A 16,820-nucleotide genomic window follows, 5' to 3' on the forward strand; every position below is an offset into this window, starting at 1 on the left:
TATTATTTTTAGTTATAAAGAGATTTCCCAGCTCATAAAATGGAAGCTACAGCAGCAATGGAAGCATTAAAACCTATTTACATGTAAAAGAGACCAAATCTAAGATTTTATAGTTCCCTCTCATGGTTTAACCTGTTACCTTGAATGTGTACATTGGCAACACGTGTGTTTCAAATAAAGATATTTAATTTTACACATTTTACTCTCTGCTGAACTTGTGTTATGGGGTTTTGTATTGGATTACTTTAAGACATACAATTTAATTTAGCATCAGCATTGTTCAAAACACCAAGCAGACTACTGTTCATTGTCTCAAACACAATGAAGATAATTTTGTAGTCAAGGACCGTAATTCTGTTGAATAGAATTCCAGTCAGTGATTGATGGTGCAATTTTTGCCACTGTCTGTGACTTCTCTATTCAACATGGGAAAAGTCCATACTGGAGTTACTGGATCATTTGTCAAAGTTGTTTCAATGTGATTGAAAACATTGTTTTCAAATAGAAAAGACCCACTGTTTCTCTTTTGAAAAATTATTTTTAGAGGCATGTGCATAGAAATGCTGTTATAAAGGAGAGGACTGCAGAATGCATTTTCCACATCGCAAGCAAAAGCAGTCATTTGGAGATTGGCTTGTAATTTAATAATAAAAAATAAATAAATCTTTGTGTCCATCCATAGTCATACTGGGATGTAGTTTTGGTGAATAATGCCTTCTGTTTGACAAGTCACTGGTGTCTAGACAAAGAGTTGGCTTGTGAACCTCCTGACCTCATTCAGATATGTAATTTTTTTTTTTCTTCATACTGTATTTCTGTATTGCTTTTTATACTTCAGCAACCCTAAATCCAGTCTGTGGAGAAGGTCAATCAATTTTTTTCCTTTCTTTCATGAGGTCAACATGAAACAGCACAATATGATTCTATTTTTGTAATGAATCATATTTCCAAATTAAACAGAATATTCAAAGTAAATGTAAGATAGAAAATTATTTTATCCACCATGAATGGATTGGATCATCCAAAGTACAAAATGGAGAAAGAGCTAAATGTGAATTCTCCATGTATTGACGAGGAAACAACAGTGACTAGGATTTGGAGTTGATGCCTTACTTCATCCAAATGGAAACGTTTTTTGTAAAGCCACTGTATTTTACTGCAAAAACTAAGTCAAGATTTTAGAAAAGATGTATAAATACAACATAGCTACTGGCTATTATTTGGCTTTTGGTTTTCCATGTCTTCTCAGCTCACATTCATGTTTGTGGCTGAAAAGGAAAGTTGGTTCTGAGGTACAGTAAGTTATTACATTTTTATGAAATATTATGAAGTCATCTTTTTTCTTTGTGATAATGTGCACTGATTAATTTTTGCTTATGGAGTCAATTTCATGCTAAGCATGTTTAAAGTTGGAAAAGTAAGAACTACTCTACCTATCAGCAAAATTATTTGCATTTGACGCACGTCCTGATTTTGCCAAGTTCGATGTGTTCCTAGGTCAACATATTTTGTTGACCCTGGAACAATATTTTACTCCAAAAATATATTCTTAACCATATCCCTACACCTAAACCTAACCTTAACCATGAGTAATCCCTAAAATCATAGGAAATGATAGATGAATGACACTGATGTACAAGCACCAAACACTGATTTTAAGCGTAAACTTCACAAAATCTACAAACTGGTTCTTCAAATCTGATTGGTTTAATCACAATGTTGTTCCAGGGTCAACAACGATGTTGTCCCAGGAACATGTCTCACTTGGTAAAATCAGGTTCTGCTGCATTTGACTGTTAGTGATTGCTACAGATATCCAGGCATGTGATACACTAAGAATTTCCACAAATTTGAAAAAAGAGTGCATTTTACAATATATGCAATAAATGAATAAATGTTTATACATAGGCTTAAAGAAATTCCATTTCTTTTCCCCTAAGTAAATGTCAAACAGATATTGTCAGACAAACGGTGTCATTATTGTAGAATGGGTGTGGTAAAAGAATCCATGTAGTGCTGGCCGGCTGTGTCTAAATGGGATTGGGTGGGAAAATGTAACATATCCTGTTTGTCTTTCATCTTGTCCACTTATATTCAGCTGTCTTCCCCTCTTTTTCTCTGTATAGAGTGTAAACACACAGGCCTGTGCTCCCTACTGCTCGAGAGATGCGAGCCAGCTCTTCAGTATCAATCAGAGAACAATATCCTTGAACTCCTCTTCATAACTCATGAGTATTATCAAAGCACTGTTGGATAGTATGCTAACCATTTTTTTCTTCAATACAGGTTTAGGTTAAAAGTTAAGAATAATGTGTTTGTAAAAAAATAAAATAAAAAGGGTCTTATGCTCAACAAAGCGAAATTTATTTGGTATATATACATACACACATTTTTAATGCGTAAGTGTAAGTTGTAAAACAAGTCTTCTATTACAGAAGAACACCAGCAGAATATACCATCATTATTTTGAATTATTAGGCCTTTGCATGTGCATTAGTCTTTTCTGTGCAAAGAAACATTATTCAGCACCTCATCATGCCTTGACAATGTTGCTTACAGTACTAGTTAAGTTTATCAGCATGCTTCATGTCTGTACTACATTCCTGCTGTGCACCTTCCCGCCAAGTTCAGAGTAAAATTCCATCATATCCATGGACACCGCATTTTTTGCCTGCAATCTGGCAGCCAAATGTGAGAGCATCCTGTAGGCTGCCCCCTGCAGAAAAGAGAAAAGAACCAGCTTGATTTATAAGCACAACTTACATCAACCCCTAACTTCTTTGTGTTTCAGAATCAGACCTTCATCCTTACCATTTGAAAGGGTATAGATCACAGAAGCAATGAACGTATCTCCTGCTCCAAGTGTGTCTAAAAGCTTCTCAGGCGGGAATGCATCTGAATGGATGATTACACCATCGGGACCCATGGCATCCGCTCCCTTTTCCGCCCAGGCACAAATAAGGGTAGCTCTAGACACACAACCAAAGTCATCCTAACACATGGAACAGCTAATATTTCAAAAGAACATCCTCTTAAACAGCTATTCGGAATTATAGTTTTTTGGAACATTAATGACATCTAGTGGTCATTTTAATCCACTGACTCACCCTTTTCTAAGGCGACCACAGAACCCCTTCAATGCAGCAGCAGCTGAGGTAAACCCAAATTGCTGGGCCACATCCTTACTAACAAAGACCTGATTGAAAGCAGTGATAAATAAACAGGCTGTGTATTGTACAAGCATGCCTTAAAGCTAATCAGCTGACACTCAGATTTCTTGCTTGGTCATTTATTCAATATTTTGTTTAATATATTTATTAAATACTTTGACTTCCGCTCTGAACAGTTCAGAATTCTTAGCTCTATTTATTTGAAGATTTTTCAAAATCAAAGCCAAAATATGTGGCTGCACAATAGAAATAACTGCAGAATGCACAAAGATGAATTTTTAAGCTTCAAAATGGTTGGTTAATATTTTTGTGGAAACCGCGATTCTTTGATAAATACGAAGTTTACATTTATTTATATTTGCAATGGGGTTTATTTGAAATTGAAAGCTTAGTAAAATTCTAAATTTCTTTACTAGACCACTTTTGATAAATGTAAAGCTTTCTTAAATAATAACAATAACACTAACCCCAAACTTTTGAACAGTATAACTTATAGTATATACATTTAAATTAAATATATATTTAAATTAATTTTGCAGATCAAAATGTAATGATTTTGTGTGATCTGCCAGTCCAAAATCAATTTATAACGACTATGCGGTTTATACATATTGACATAATGTGTTTTATTCATGTACAGTTTGAAACGTAGTGAAACCATACCAAATCACCAAGAGGGAAAAGCTGGTAGAGGGGTTCCCTGGTTTTCTCGATTTCCACAGAGATGGTGATTCTGTTCTTCTCTTGCTGTTTGCTGTTATGCTCTCTCACCCTCTCAATCATCTTCACTTGTTCATCAGCATTACGGCCCTGACAATGCATTCATAAAACAATCAGCTCTACGTCTCTACTCATGGAATAAAGCTATTAAACACAGATCAGAAGAAATTAAATAGTGTTTCAGTGTGACTTGGAGTGTTACTATGAAGCAAGTGAAACCTATTTGGTGGACACTCTCACCTCCCAGTGGATCCACTTGTAATGGCTCAGGTCCACCTTTGAAAAATCTTCTACAGAAACATCTGGCAAGTTTCTGATGAAAGTTCAACAATCAGTAAATAATAATTGCACTTTGTGTACTTGATAGATAACTATCCATTATTTTGACATGATCTCCTGTAATCATATAATACAAACTGAATCAGTGAAAGGTCTGTATAGTGGAAAAACCCTAGATTATTGCCTTCGACTGGATGCCTGTCAGTTTGTATAGAGTAAAGCGTTTGATAACAGTCATCAGTACAGGCAGATAGTCAGCTTTGGGCTGTGTTTACAAGATAATTGTGATTATAAACCAAAGAGACTGTTTCTCAGCAAAGAGGGAAAGGTTTTGGAAGTTTTTAAACCAGGTTTTAGAGACTAGAAATATTATTCAAGGCTGAGATGTAAATGAGTGTTGTTTTATATATTAGTTTGCTACAAACAAAGCAAATGGAAGTAAATGATAATGTACATTCAGCCAGTCTTAACCACAAAAACAAACCTTAAACGGGTGATTAGGACTTTATCCGTTTCTGCCACGGGATAAAAGAATAAAAAATGTAAATGCGACTTTTTATCTTTAAAATTCTGATTTTTATCTTCACAATTTTGAGAAGAAAAAATTGAGATATAAACTCACAGTTATGAGAAAAAATCCAGAACTGCAAAATATAAATGTTTAGTTTTCTTCAGACTTTTCCTGAGTTTACATTTCACAATTGTGATTTTTTTTCTTCTGGGAATTGTGAATTCTTACATCACAGTTCTGTTTTTGAATAAAAAATAAACAAGTTAATTGCAACTTTTTTCACACAATTGCTAGTTTATATCTCACGATTCCAAATCTATATGTCTATCTCTCTCTCTCTCTCTCTCTCTCTCTCTCTCTCTATATATATATATAGTCAGAAATGCAAGATGTTAACTTTATATTTCACAATTCTGATGAAAAGTCAGAACTGTGAGATAAAAATTCACAATTACCTTTTTTATTTTTTAGAAACAAGCTGACTGAATGGCTGACTGTACATTATGCCACTTATTACACAGCTGCTTACTATATCAATTTCTATAAAGATGCATCATTATGATGTAAAATGTATAATTCATTTATATAGTTTAGTGGTTATTATATATATATATATATATATATATATATATATATATATATATATATATATATATATATATATATATATATATATAAAATTTTACACATACAATATTTGGCCATAGAATGCAGAGATTGATCTGTCAGAATCAAGTATTTCAGACAGCCGTGGAATAAGTTAGTAGGCTAGTTAATAAGCTTTGACATTGTGTGCTGTTGTGTGCTGTTAAAAACAATAAAATAAAATAATCATGTATAAAACAGACATCTAATTGAAAATAAATTAACTGAAAATAACAAATCACCCCCACTCCCAAATTTCAAGCATTCAAATTAATGCATGCAAAGTCAAACTGTCATGATTTGTTAATGGCAGCTACATAAAGACTACATTATTGTCAATTACAGAAGTGCCACTCTCAGATTATGTTTGAGAATCAGAGTTGGTAATTTACCAGGTACCCAATCCATCCAATTTTGGCTGTGTTATGATTATTGTGACTTTGGGTGCTACTCTTACGTGTCTGAGAGCACGACAGTGCGAGAGCCCTTGGTGAGAGACACCACACAACAGGCACACGGGGTCTCACCCCACTGCTGCCAAGCCACACCAGATATGTCCACCCCACACCGTGCAAAATCCCCCACGATAAAACTAGTGCAACAAACAAGAGAGGAATTCCAGTGACCCATATGCACTACTGAGTGATTTGGGCAGGAAACATATAACAGGCTCCGAAATTGTGCCACACTGAACTTTGAACCATACACCTTTAATGCAACCTTTAAAGAGAAAAGCCATTACCACTTTAAGCAGTTGTTATATTTTTCGTTTTGATGTGATCTGCTGCGACAGCCGTCCTGTGAGCAAAGAGCTTCATAGTACTTACACACAAACCTGTTCATATGCAGAATTGTACGGCTTCCTGTCATCACACTGTTGATTACTACAGAAGCTGGAAAGTAGAATTCAGCATGCTCCAGAAGAAGAGAGATATCAATCTTGTACATTTGAAATTCAATCAAGAGGAACTTAGAAGCACAAATTAGCAAGGAAAAGTATGCACCATATGTAAACTAAAGTTGTGTGAGGGATAGGGAAGTGTATTTCTGCTGATATAAGTTGTAGTGGTAAGAAAATATGAAAATGCACGTTCCTTTTTTGATTTGATGCTCAGGACACTCCTTATTATTATTAATGTTGAAAGCAGTTAAGCTACGTCATAATTATTTATATGTAAAAAATGCACATATGACCCTGAAAATGTTGTTGTAGTAGGTAGAAAACACTTACTCAGCTACTGGTCCAGGAGCCAAAGAGCCCATAAATGCACACGGGGCCCCAAGCAGAGACAAAACTGTGCAGGTGTTTGATGCATTTCCTCCCCTCTGCCATCTCTGAGACAAACACCTACCAAACAAGCTGCACGTTATTTTGTAACACCTGTGATGCAACATTAACTACAGTGCTATAGCAAGATGCTCTGTATGATCAGAGGTTATGCGTTTGGAACGATAACGCAAAAAGTGCATCAAGAAATGAACAGTAATTATACAAGTTAATCAGAATTTCTCACCTTGTGTCCGTATCTTCTTCTGGGTATTTATCCACAACATTTATGATATCCAGACACACCAACCCAATGCTGAGTATCTTTTTGTCTCCCATATTCTCTCTGAAGAAAGAAACACTGAACTATGGACTTCCGACGAAAGGTCATTACGTTACACTGTTCAGCACAGGAGCAGGAGAGTGTTTATCTTTCAGCGAATGGGAGAGAGTAAACAAAGGCGCGACGTCTGACGGCTTTTTCCGAGTGTGAACGAAAGTGTCAGCACGACAATTCCCGATTTTTATCGAGTGCAGCCGAAAGTGTGCATTCCGTTACGTCAAGTTCTCAAAAAAAAAAAAAAAAAAAAAATTGGATTAAAATAATTCCTAAATATTTGAATGTACACACAATCTGATAGGCTTTCAGTTGGAAGTTCTCAAATAAAAAAAAATTGGATTAAAAAAATTCCTAAATATTTGAATGTACACACAATCTGATGGGCTTTCAGTTGGCCCACTGCCAGTTTTTTATTTTTATTTTTTATTTTTTTATGTGATTCGTTAGTTCTGAAGACTAGGTAAACACGCTGAAAACTTCTAAAAGTGTAGTGAGGAGGGTGGCGAAGGCAACCCTAAAGTCCTCCAGATCTATAACTACTGTAATATGTACGGGAAAAGAACAAACCACAGATAAATAACACAGTTAGGCTACTACAATATTGTGTATCTTTTGATCACAAAGCATGCAAATGCGAATCTCAAAGATGAAGAGAGAAAATGTAACATCTTTTTATATACTCTATTTGTAATGGGTTTTATTCTACAATTTATTTATAAATATGGCTATGTTTTCATTATTCTTTTTTATAATATTTCATTTTATTTACAGCTGAAGAACATGCCCTCTGCCTGCAGATGGCGCTCTGCTGCAATGCAAATGTCAACATTGTTAACTCTGGGAGATCACTGTTCGTGTTCTTCTCTCCTGTGAGAATGCAAAGGACTGTGAACACTTCTGCAATAGCATTTTGGAGAAAGGAGCTGATCCAAACGCAGTAGATCAGGTTTGAGATCTGTCCTCAAATTATAGTTAAGATTAATGTTCTGTTATATTTTTGACCCAACAAGTATCAAAATTGTAATAATAGATGATTCAAAGATCTCTTTTACAAATATATAATATTACAATAACTTTTATAGCTCGTATAGTATATTATAGTGATATTATGAAGCCCATATTAGGAAAAAACAAACAAACAACAAAAAAAAAACACCAAAATTTATTTTGTGCAGTTGCTAATGCTAATATTTATATAGCCAAAAGTATGATGAAATGTTGATTGTTTGTAATGTAAATCATTGAAATATTTATAACAGTGTCATAGGCTACTTAAACAAATCTGCCCTGAAGGAGCTCTTTAAAAAAAAAAGAAAAGAAAAGAAAAGAAAAGAAAAGAAAAGAAAAGAAAAGATCTATACCAACATCAATTACTGTGTGAAGACTGTACATCTAGAATTTCTCAGCCTGGTGTTTACCCAACAAGTGCCTGTTGATGTCAGAGATCAATTCTTTAAGATGCCACTCATGACAGTGTGTAGGTATAGAAACTACCAAGTAGCTAAATTCCTTATTTCACTAAGGTAATGCTACTAAGAAAAATGAAGATTTACACTTTTAATGTATTTGGAGGACTGTTAGGCTGTTTCTTTGACTATATAAGGCTGATGTCAATACAGCTGACCAGTTTAACTGGATGCCCCTACTGGATGCTAATACTATTTTGATTGTCAGTAAGATTTAAATAAAAATATTAAGATTTAAGAATTTTTTTAAAGAAGCCTATTATGCTCACCAAGGATGAATTTATTTGATTAAAAATTCAGTAATAAGTGTAAAATAACTGTTTTTTATTCTAATATGTTTTTTAAAATGTAATTTATTCCTGTGATGCAAAGCTGAATTTCCAGTATCATTACTCCGGCCTTAAGTGTAACATGACCCTTCAGAAATCACACTAATATGCTGAATTTTTGAAAACAATTGTGCCACTCAATAATTTTTTCGAAACCATTATACATTTTTCCGGATTCAGGAATAGCTTTTATTTGAAGTATTTGAAACATTTGTGAATGTCTACATCTACTTGTATAATTGTTTTAGTTTTTTTCACAGAACCAAATTGCTTGGACATTGCTATAAATTATGGCAGTGCGAGAATCTTTGGCTTGCTCATGTCCAAATTCAACAGAAAGCTCAAAGAAAGAAAACTAGAACCAGAAAACCAGAACACAAGGGTGTTAAAAACACCCTTGTCAACAGAAGGAAAGGTGAATGGGAAAAATTATTTTCTTTCGATCATGTAGGAACTCAACAGATAGATAGATAGATAGATAGATAGATAGATAGATAGATAGATAGATAGATAGATAGATACATAGATAGATCATTTTGACAAAAAGACTACTCTCAAGGACTTCATACACTTTAACAAGAGCATCCCAGAGCTGAATGGGATTGAACGACTGGGGAGGAATACATTAAATTTCTTTGTGCAATAGCTGCTTTGCATTCAGAGCTGCTGTCTGTCTTTCATTTCTGACAAATTAGTCATTCCCAGAATTGTTCATTTTGTCATTTGAGGAAAAAAAATGATAGATGGGTAAAGAAGGACCACAATATAAATCCCTTTTCCTGATAGTGGATAAAAAGAACCTTTCATAGTCAGTCAATGAGATGCACAGTGGTCACCTTAGTGTGCTGCCATTTGGGATACTGCTATACAAACCCCTGACTGAGAGCACCACCTGGTCTATAAGCCTTTTCCCTTAATGCCTCTCCTGTGACTTTGGCTCTAATCACCAACCCCCACTGAACACAGGAAAAGGAGATGACAGTCACATATTTCAAGTTAACAGATTAATCATTGTAGGTGATTGTGTCATTCTGATTGATATATCATGCATGTACTGTACTCATGTATGCATGTTGATATATACATGATATATTGATATATGCATGTACTTTACACTATCATTTTCTAATTGAATATTATTGATTAATGGAGTCATATTTTAGAAGCAAGGGTTTGGAGTTAAAAAATGTCTTGATGGATTTGCTTCTTACAAACATGCAGCTTTTAACTTCTCAAGATGTTAACTGAGGGACTGGTGTCCCATTCTGGGTAAGGTGAGTACATTTTCAGCAAATCTAAATCTTTTCTTTAATAAGTTTCTTTAATAAGTTCCTAGAAATTAAACAGGACACTCTGTGTTGAATATGGAATGTGTTAAAACACATAAAACGCCCCATGCAACTACATAGCAAGTTGGAAAATGTAGTTGTTGTTCATCTCCATTGAATGTAAATTTTACAAAGTTCAATGGAAATTCACAACACCTGCACATTGTTGTTCCCGAGCTCTGAGCCAGCACATTCACATGAAAGGAGACACAGTGGACTCAGCAAGAATTCTATCTGTCATTCCATACTGTGCAACCGGATTTGATAATAGTTCAAATGGCCCTTGCAGAAAGGATAAGACATTGAATATGTCAATTCCTCTGCGCTAGAGAGAGAAACAGGGCAATCAATGGAAAGGTTGAATTCAATATTAGATACATTCAGTCTGTTAATTCTAGACTGTTCAATAAGCGCAAGACCATAAAAGGATGAGGAAATGATAATCTGCTCCAGTGCAGGAGGTAATTAATTGCCTTGATGATGTGGCACTCACAGACACACTGACCTCAGCTCCTAATCTTTAGCTCCAAAGGAAAAAGGAAGAGGGGGGAGAGGGGGGGAGGTGTACCACAAATGAGGAGGGAGGAATATTTAGAAAAGCAGATGACCAAATGTTAATGATCAAGTCCAAATATTATTGTATCACGTTTTGTTTTTTAGGAACAAATTTAAATGTATTTATAATTGCAGTCTTGATTGCTGATTGCTCAAAAAACAGCATTCTAGTGACTAGGCCATTTTCATAACCTTATCATACAGTGTGATTTCATAAGTCGCAACTGTGATTTTATTTCACATATTTGCAAAGTTATATCTCGCGATTAAGACATAATTTCTTACAGTTTGACTTTATATTTCACATTTTGAATTTCTTTTACTATATTTAACATTTGCCTTTTTAATTTTTAATCCGAGGTGCTTATAAGTAAAAGTTCTTTATTGGCATCTGTGGTTCCATGAAGTATCTTTAACATCCATGGAACCACTGAAGGTTCTTTATAGTGGAAAAGATTCTTTAGTTTGCTAAAATGTTCTTAAATAGGGAAAAATTATTCTTCTAAGAACTGTTCTCTAAGTTCTTTGGAGAACCAAAACAGGTTCAACAACCTTTAATTTTAAGAGTGTAGATCATTTCCATAGGACTAAATGTGTTTGTTTTTTGTTTGTTTGTTTGTTTTCTTTTTTTTTTTTTTGTGGTTGAAATATATGGAACTATTTTTAAAAGTGTGGAAACAGGCATTCACAGTATACAGTATTGTGCAGTATTTTCTAGTATTGACCATTCTTTGCCCTTAATAAAGCACAGCCTCTCATATATTTTTGGTTAGTCCATTTAAGTTATATAAATACCAAATTGTAAGAGAGTATCAAAATTAATGCTTAATTTGGATATTAAAGTTAGTTGATCCTGTCTAACCTCTCTGGTTAATTGAGAGTTAGTCATTAAGTCTCTGTGCTGCTTTAACATGCTGTATGTCAAGCACATGTGAATTATTAAGATGCCTATAATTTATATAAAGGTGGCTCTCTGTAAATGTGCCTCTTTTTATTGTTTCACATGAATTTTCTCCTCTATAATTATCTACTGCAGCAGTATGATTAAGCCTACACAAATATGGGATATTGTTTCTGCTGCTTAATCACAGTTCAGCATGAAATGTAAAATGGCTAAATTAAATCATCGATGGTAGGCAAATGATGAAGTTAATGACAGATCTTGCACTTTTTTTTTACCATGAGCAACATAGGATAAGGGCTCTTTCTGACGTGTTGTGGGGGTGGGTTCTGGCAGTGCTAACTGACAAGAAAGACTGAAGGGAATCTGGCTCAAATAAATGAGCTTTAATTGGTCACAGTGTGGGTCCTGTAAATGTGCACTTGTGTCAAAGAATTCAGGATTAATCAGCACTCGCACTGCTGTGAACAAAAAGGAGCTGCAATGGTATGTAAATCACATCTCATAATAAAAACTAAATTCACAACTTAATCTGAACTTAAATGTCATCAAGACATCAATATATGCAAGACAAATAAGCAAATAACTTCATCCTGGATGATAGCGGCAAATGAGACTTGGGTGCTAAACACATGGATTTTTTTTAAGCGTAATAGTCTTGTAAGTGTAAATCAATACTGTATATTTTGCAGGGTTTCCTGTTTGTTGATTGATACACTAACTAGCATTACTGTCTCATCTGTATTTTCTGAGTCAATATCGGTGCCCTCCAGCAGTTCTTTTCTCCTCTGCTGTCTAGCACCGTGTGTGTGATTTGTTGTACAGTGCATGTTTAAGCAGTCGAACTGCTCTTTGTCTCTTCGATGGACAGTATTTTATCTCAGAAGATTCTTGACCTTCATCTATCCTGCTGTATCCAGATTTTGTCTTGATTTGTTTTAATGTGGTGAAGCACTTTGCCAGATTATTTTGTACTATGAGCCTACTGTATATTCTTTCAGGTCCTCCTTTGCTAACGTCAAACACAAGAATCTTGCCTAACACATCTTCTTCCAGAGAAAAACACACTAGATACAAATACAGACCGAAAGAACAGTAAGCAACAACCTTTATGTCCAAAAGCCATTAAATAATCAAATAAGTGCTATTGATTCGTGCCCCTTATCTGAATCTGTAAGTCTTTATAGCTAAAGCACTTTTATCTAATCATGATGCCATTAGAAAATCTGGGAGATTTGGGGCAAGTAACAAACAAGTATTTTTTTTTTTTTTAGCATCTTTTAAAAATATTGGAAATACAAAAAACACACTGTAGATAAAGCTTACATTTACACTGGTCTCAACCAGGGGAACATCTAAGGACTTCTATTCCACTTCATATTTTAGAAGTGGAGAGTATTTTGAATAGATTAATTGAATAGTTCACCCAAAAATTCTACCTGTTTGTAACAAATGAACAATGAACAAATCCATAATTAAGACATTTTTAACTTCAAACCATTGCTTCCAGCTAAAATAGATAATATTGCTCTGTCCGGTCAAGAAGTTGTCTTGTCTGAAGCAGCAACATATGCATGCACTGTTTGTGGAAACAGTCCAAAACAGTTCTAAACAATTATGTTGGAGGATTTTGATGTAAGAGGACAACAGGGGGTAGATTTTTCAATGGAGGAAGAGTTGTTGAATTATGTACTGGTATTTTGGCCAGAAGTGATGGTTTAATAAAGTTAAAATACCTTGATGCATTTGTTTATCATAAACACACAGTTTTTACTTCACAAGATATTAATTGGTGGAGAATTTATGGATTATTGTGATGTTTTTATTAGTTGTTAAAACTCTCATTCTGACGGCACCCATTCACTGCAGGGGATTGCCTTGGGAACTGATGACATGGTCAAATTCAAACAAAATGGTCAACTTTGTCATTTGGCTTCTCAACAACTCAACAAAATTTTTTTTTTTTTTTTTAGTTTAATGATAGTTTCTAGTTTCAAAAGGTTGCCTTTGAACATTGTCCTGAAGTATGAGCAGCTTTGGAGTCAAAAAGTCCTCAGAACCTGTGAGGTCACAGTATATTGGGTGATTCCCAAGGTCATTTACTAGCATTTTAAAGGAGAACTGCCTAATTTCACATTTACAAAAAAATCAGATGGAGCCAAACAATACACTCCACTATTACATTAAGCAGGGATCAATGAGCACTAAATCTCTATAGCAGCCTGCCTAAGTGCTGAAGGTCATTATGACGTTAGAGCAGCTCGTCATCCTGGATGAAGGCGGGGACATTTACCCCCACACAGCGGCTGTACGGGCACGCCCTAGTGTTGAGGGTCATTATGACGTCAGAGGGGCACGCCATCTTTGACGAGGGATGAGTTTTTTTTTTTTTTTTTTTTTCACTCACTCACTCCAGAGCTGTGTGCACGCGCATTAGGTGACCCAAATCAGTGCTGAAGCAGACAAGGCGATAGTAACATTCCCAACGTGGTTCATCGAGTTCGAGGTAGGTGTTTTGATTTCTTTTCCACAGCTTTTTGCACGAGCTGTAGACGTTTAACTCCCACAGGTTTACTTAGTTTTTTATTTTTATTTTTTATATTGTAATTTGCGTTTTTATGTTCGATGAAGTTTCGGAGAGGAATCAGAGCTGTAACTGAGCGATTCAAAGCGTCGTGTCGAGCTCATGCCTGTTTCAGTACCGCGGACAGCGCTCACCAAGAGACGCGCCTGCCAAAACATTAAAAATAGACCGAACAAGCTCTGAATTAACGCTTTTGTGGAAGTCAAACGTCAATAGAATAAATCAACAGTCTTTTTTTTTTTTATTTATTTATTATTATTAATCAGATGTGTCCTAGTTTTCGAGCAGATTGAAATAATGAAAACGTGTCCAGTTTTTTAGACTTGCAAGACATGCATTATAAAATGAATGTTTACTCAAACAACAAGTTTGGTTATTCTTTGCAATCATATACTGTAGGGGAAAATATTTTTCCATATAATGGTTTAGTGCACAGTGAAATTGTTTGCGATTTTAATGGAGAAACCTTGCTATAGCATGTGTGAAGAATCACATTTGATGACTTTATTTAAAATTTAAATTTGATCCTTTATAAAAGTTTTGTGTTGCATTTATGATATTTAATATTTATAGCATCATTTATCTTGTGATTTTAATTCATTACATTTATTGTTTGCATTGATTGTTGTGTGGGTAAAATTGTGCTATGTCTTCATGTCATCATTGACCACAATTGATGAAGAGACCAGTTTTGATGAGCTTTAAGTAAATGTGTTGCGTCTTACAGTAAAAAAAGATTTAAATGGCTTATAAAGTTGATATACACTGACATACACTGTCACCAAAATGTCATACCATAATGCCTGAAACACTGTCACTATAATTTTGCAACTATACTCTGTCAGTGTTGTTATTTTTTTAAATAACCCTATTCTCCACGCTGTTAACTTCATAATACAATACTATATCATATGACACTGGTGGAATATAAGCTATGTTTGTTGATAGATGATAAATGTGACTGAAGTCACACTGAACTTTTAACTGAATTTAAAGGTTTAGCTGTTCTCTATATCAGTCAACTCAACTCTGCCAAACGTTTGTCACACGTCTCCGTGTGCAGTTAGCCAACATGCATCAATTGTTCAAGCAGAGCCTTGGGACTTCTGATGTTGGCATTGCTCTTCTGTTTTGGGGGGAAGTGGCCAGTACGGATTGCATAACTGTTTATCTAGGCCAGGGTGTGTTTTCTTCGTCATCATGTCTGTTTACAGCTTTATACTGTATTTTCCAACAGGGTGTTGGCACCAAATTTTTCCCTTTGAGTGGCTAGTGACATTGAGCAGAAAGACACTTTGTTCAGAGTTCATGTGAGGACGCTGGAGGAAATGTGTTGTTTTGTTGCTTTATTTTTAGATTAATGTCAATATGATCCAGTTTTGAGGCACTTGAAGCAGGTGGAAGTGAATATTTTGAGCACACCCTCTACTTGTATGTGTTTTGTTCCAGGGGACAGCACAGTGTGAAATCTAGCATTGCTTTTCATAACACATGGTGTTTACAAAGGAATCAAAACAGTGATAAATTTGTCGAAAAAGGATTTGGAGCATTATTTACATAATGAAGGCAATATTAACTAAGCTTTAAATCAAAGCTTTAAAGCTTTGTAAATAAAAATGATTATTTTTTAGTATTTTTTACAAGAAAATACTATTTCATTTTTATTTTTTATTTCACATTTAATTAAATGTGTTACTTGCTGTTTCTTTGTAATTGTGAAATTTACTAGCAATTTCTGAGTCAATTTTTGAGTCAATTTCAAATTTACCCATGAAATGTAATATATGACAAATATTGCCATATATCAGGATGATGTTGTCATAAATGCTACCTAAGGCAATATACTATTTTTTTACCTATGCATTCTGCATTCACTTGGTAGATAAAGATAAAGATATATAAAGTCCATAACATGTTAAATTCCCATAGTAAAATCTGTATATGCATTGAAAAAAAAAAAAAAAAAAAAATTATTTTTTTTATGGTGTACATATGTTAATAATATGTATATACATTTTTTTATAAATATGTGTATATTTTTTATGTTAATCAATATAAAATCAACATGTATTGACAATGGTTTTAGGATATATTTGAGCATGACATACTGTATATAAAAATCTTTTTTTATGAGCTAGATATATATGTTAATATCTATTCCAATAGGCTTCATATATGTTTTTACTGCATATGACAACATATTTCATATATGAAAATGTAAATATGCCCAAATAAGACATTTATTTATGGGACAACACTATTTTCCTGATGTTTCAAGACATTTTCCATTTAAAAATACTGACATTTCTCTAAATCACTTCATGTTGTGTGATTAAGCACTAATTTTACATCGAGACATGTACAGAAAAATCACATCAGTCAGAGATTATGATATAACGCTCTCCTTAGGCTGCATATGACATTATTGGCTGTGTGGATGCGCCGTATGTCAAACAGTCGAATGCAAATTGTCTGTTTGTTGTAATCTTCTCTTCTCTCGATGACTCTGGCGATGACTAATGCCGTCCATGCTGTGCATACGGGCTGTGCAGATGACAGGCTCTAAGCGTGCAATGCTAACATGTTCGGACTGCTCTGTAGGGTCAGAGAGAAAGTTAGCAGTCCACAGAAATGACTACGGCTGGTGGCTTTAATGGATGGCTTCGTACAAGCTCCCTCCGCTCCATCAGATTAGTACACAGGGCTTTATCCCTTCCTGAATGGG

At 34.6% G+C, this 16,820-nt stretch overlaps 2 protein-coding genes across 4 annotated transcripts in view; one reads left to right on the forward strand and one right to left on the reverse strand.

Moving 5' to 3' along the window:
• Positions 1-2,424: 2,424 nt before the first annotated feature.
• Positions 2,425-7,050, reverse strand: LOC113060728 (ketohexokinase-like). Of its 2 annotated transcripts, XM_026229879.1 has the most exons (8): positions 6,840-7,050; positions 6,557-6,673; positions 5,783-5,917; positions 4,131-4,203; positions 3,834-3,980; positions 3,108-3,196; positions 2,812-2,969; positions 2,425-2,716 (listed from the first exon to the last, which is right to left on the reverse strand). In XM_026229879.1, the coding sequence occupies exons 1-8, from the start codon at positions 6,929-6,931 to the stop codon at positions 2,628-2,630; spliced, it is 900 nt and encodes a 299-aa protein (XP_026085664.1). In that variant the 5' UTR covers positions 6,932-7,050; the 3' UTR covers positions 2,425-2,627. The 2 variants fall into 2 exon arrangements, with proteins under 2 accessions (XP_026085664.1, XP_026085665.1); XM_026229880.1 differs by lacking the exon at positions 5,783-5,917.
• Positions 7,051-13,884: 6,834 nt separating this feature from the next.
• The window catches only part of LOC113060734 (synaptosomal-associated protein 25-B-like), a 30,710-nt gene continuing 27,774 nt past the window's right edge, over positions 13,885-16,820 (forward strand). For both annotated transcript variants that reach the window (XM_026229885.1, XM_026229884.1), the window contains exon 1: positions 13,885-14,017. The gene's annotated coding sequence lies outside the window, so the exon portion shown is untranslated. The remainder of the gene's footprint in view (positions 14,018-16,820) is intronic.

This window comes from Carassius auratus, chromosome 42 (genome assembly GCF_003368295.1).
Source record: "Carassius auratus strain Wakin chromosome 42, ASM336829v1, whole genome shotgun sequence".
NCBI lineage: Eukaryota > Metazoa > Chordata > Actinopteri > Cypriniformes > Cyprinidae > Carassius > Carassius auratus.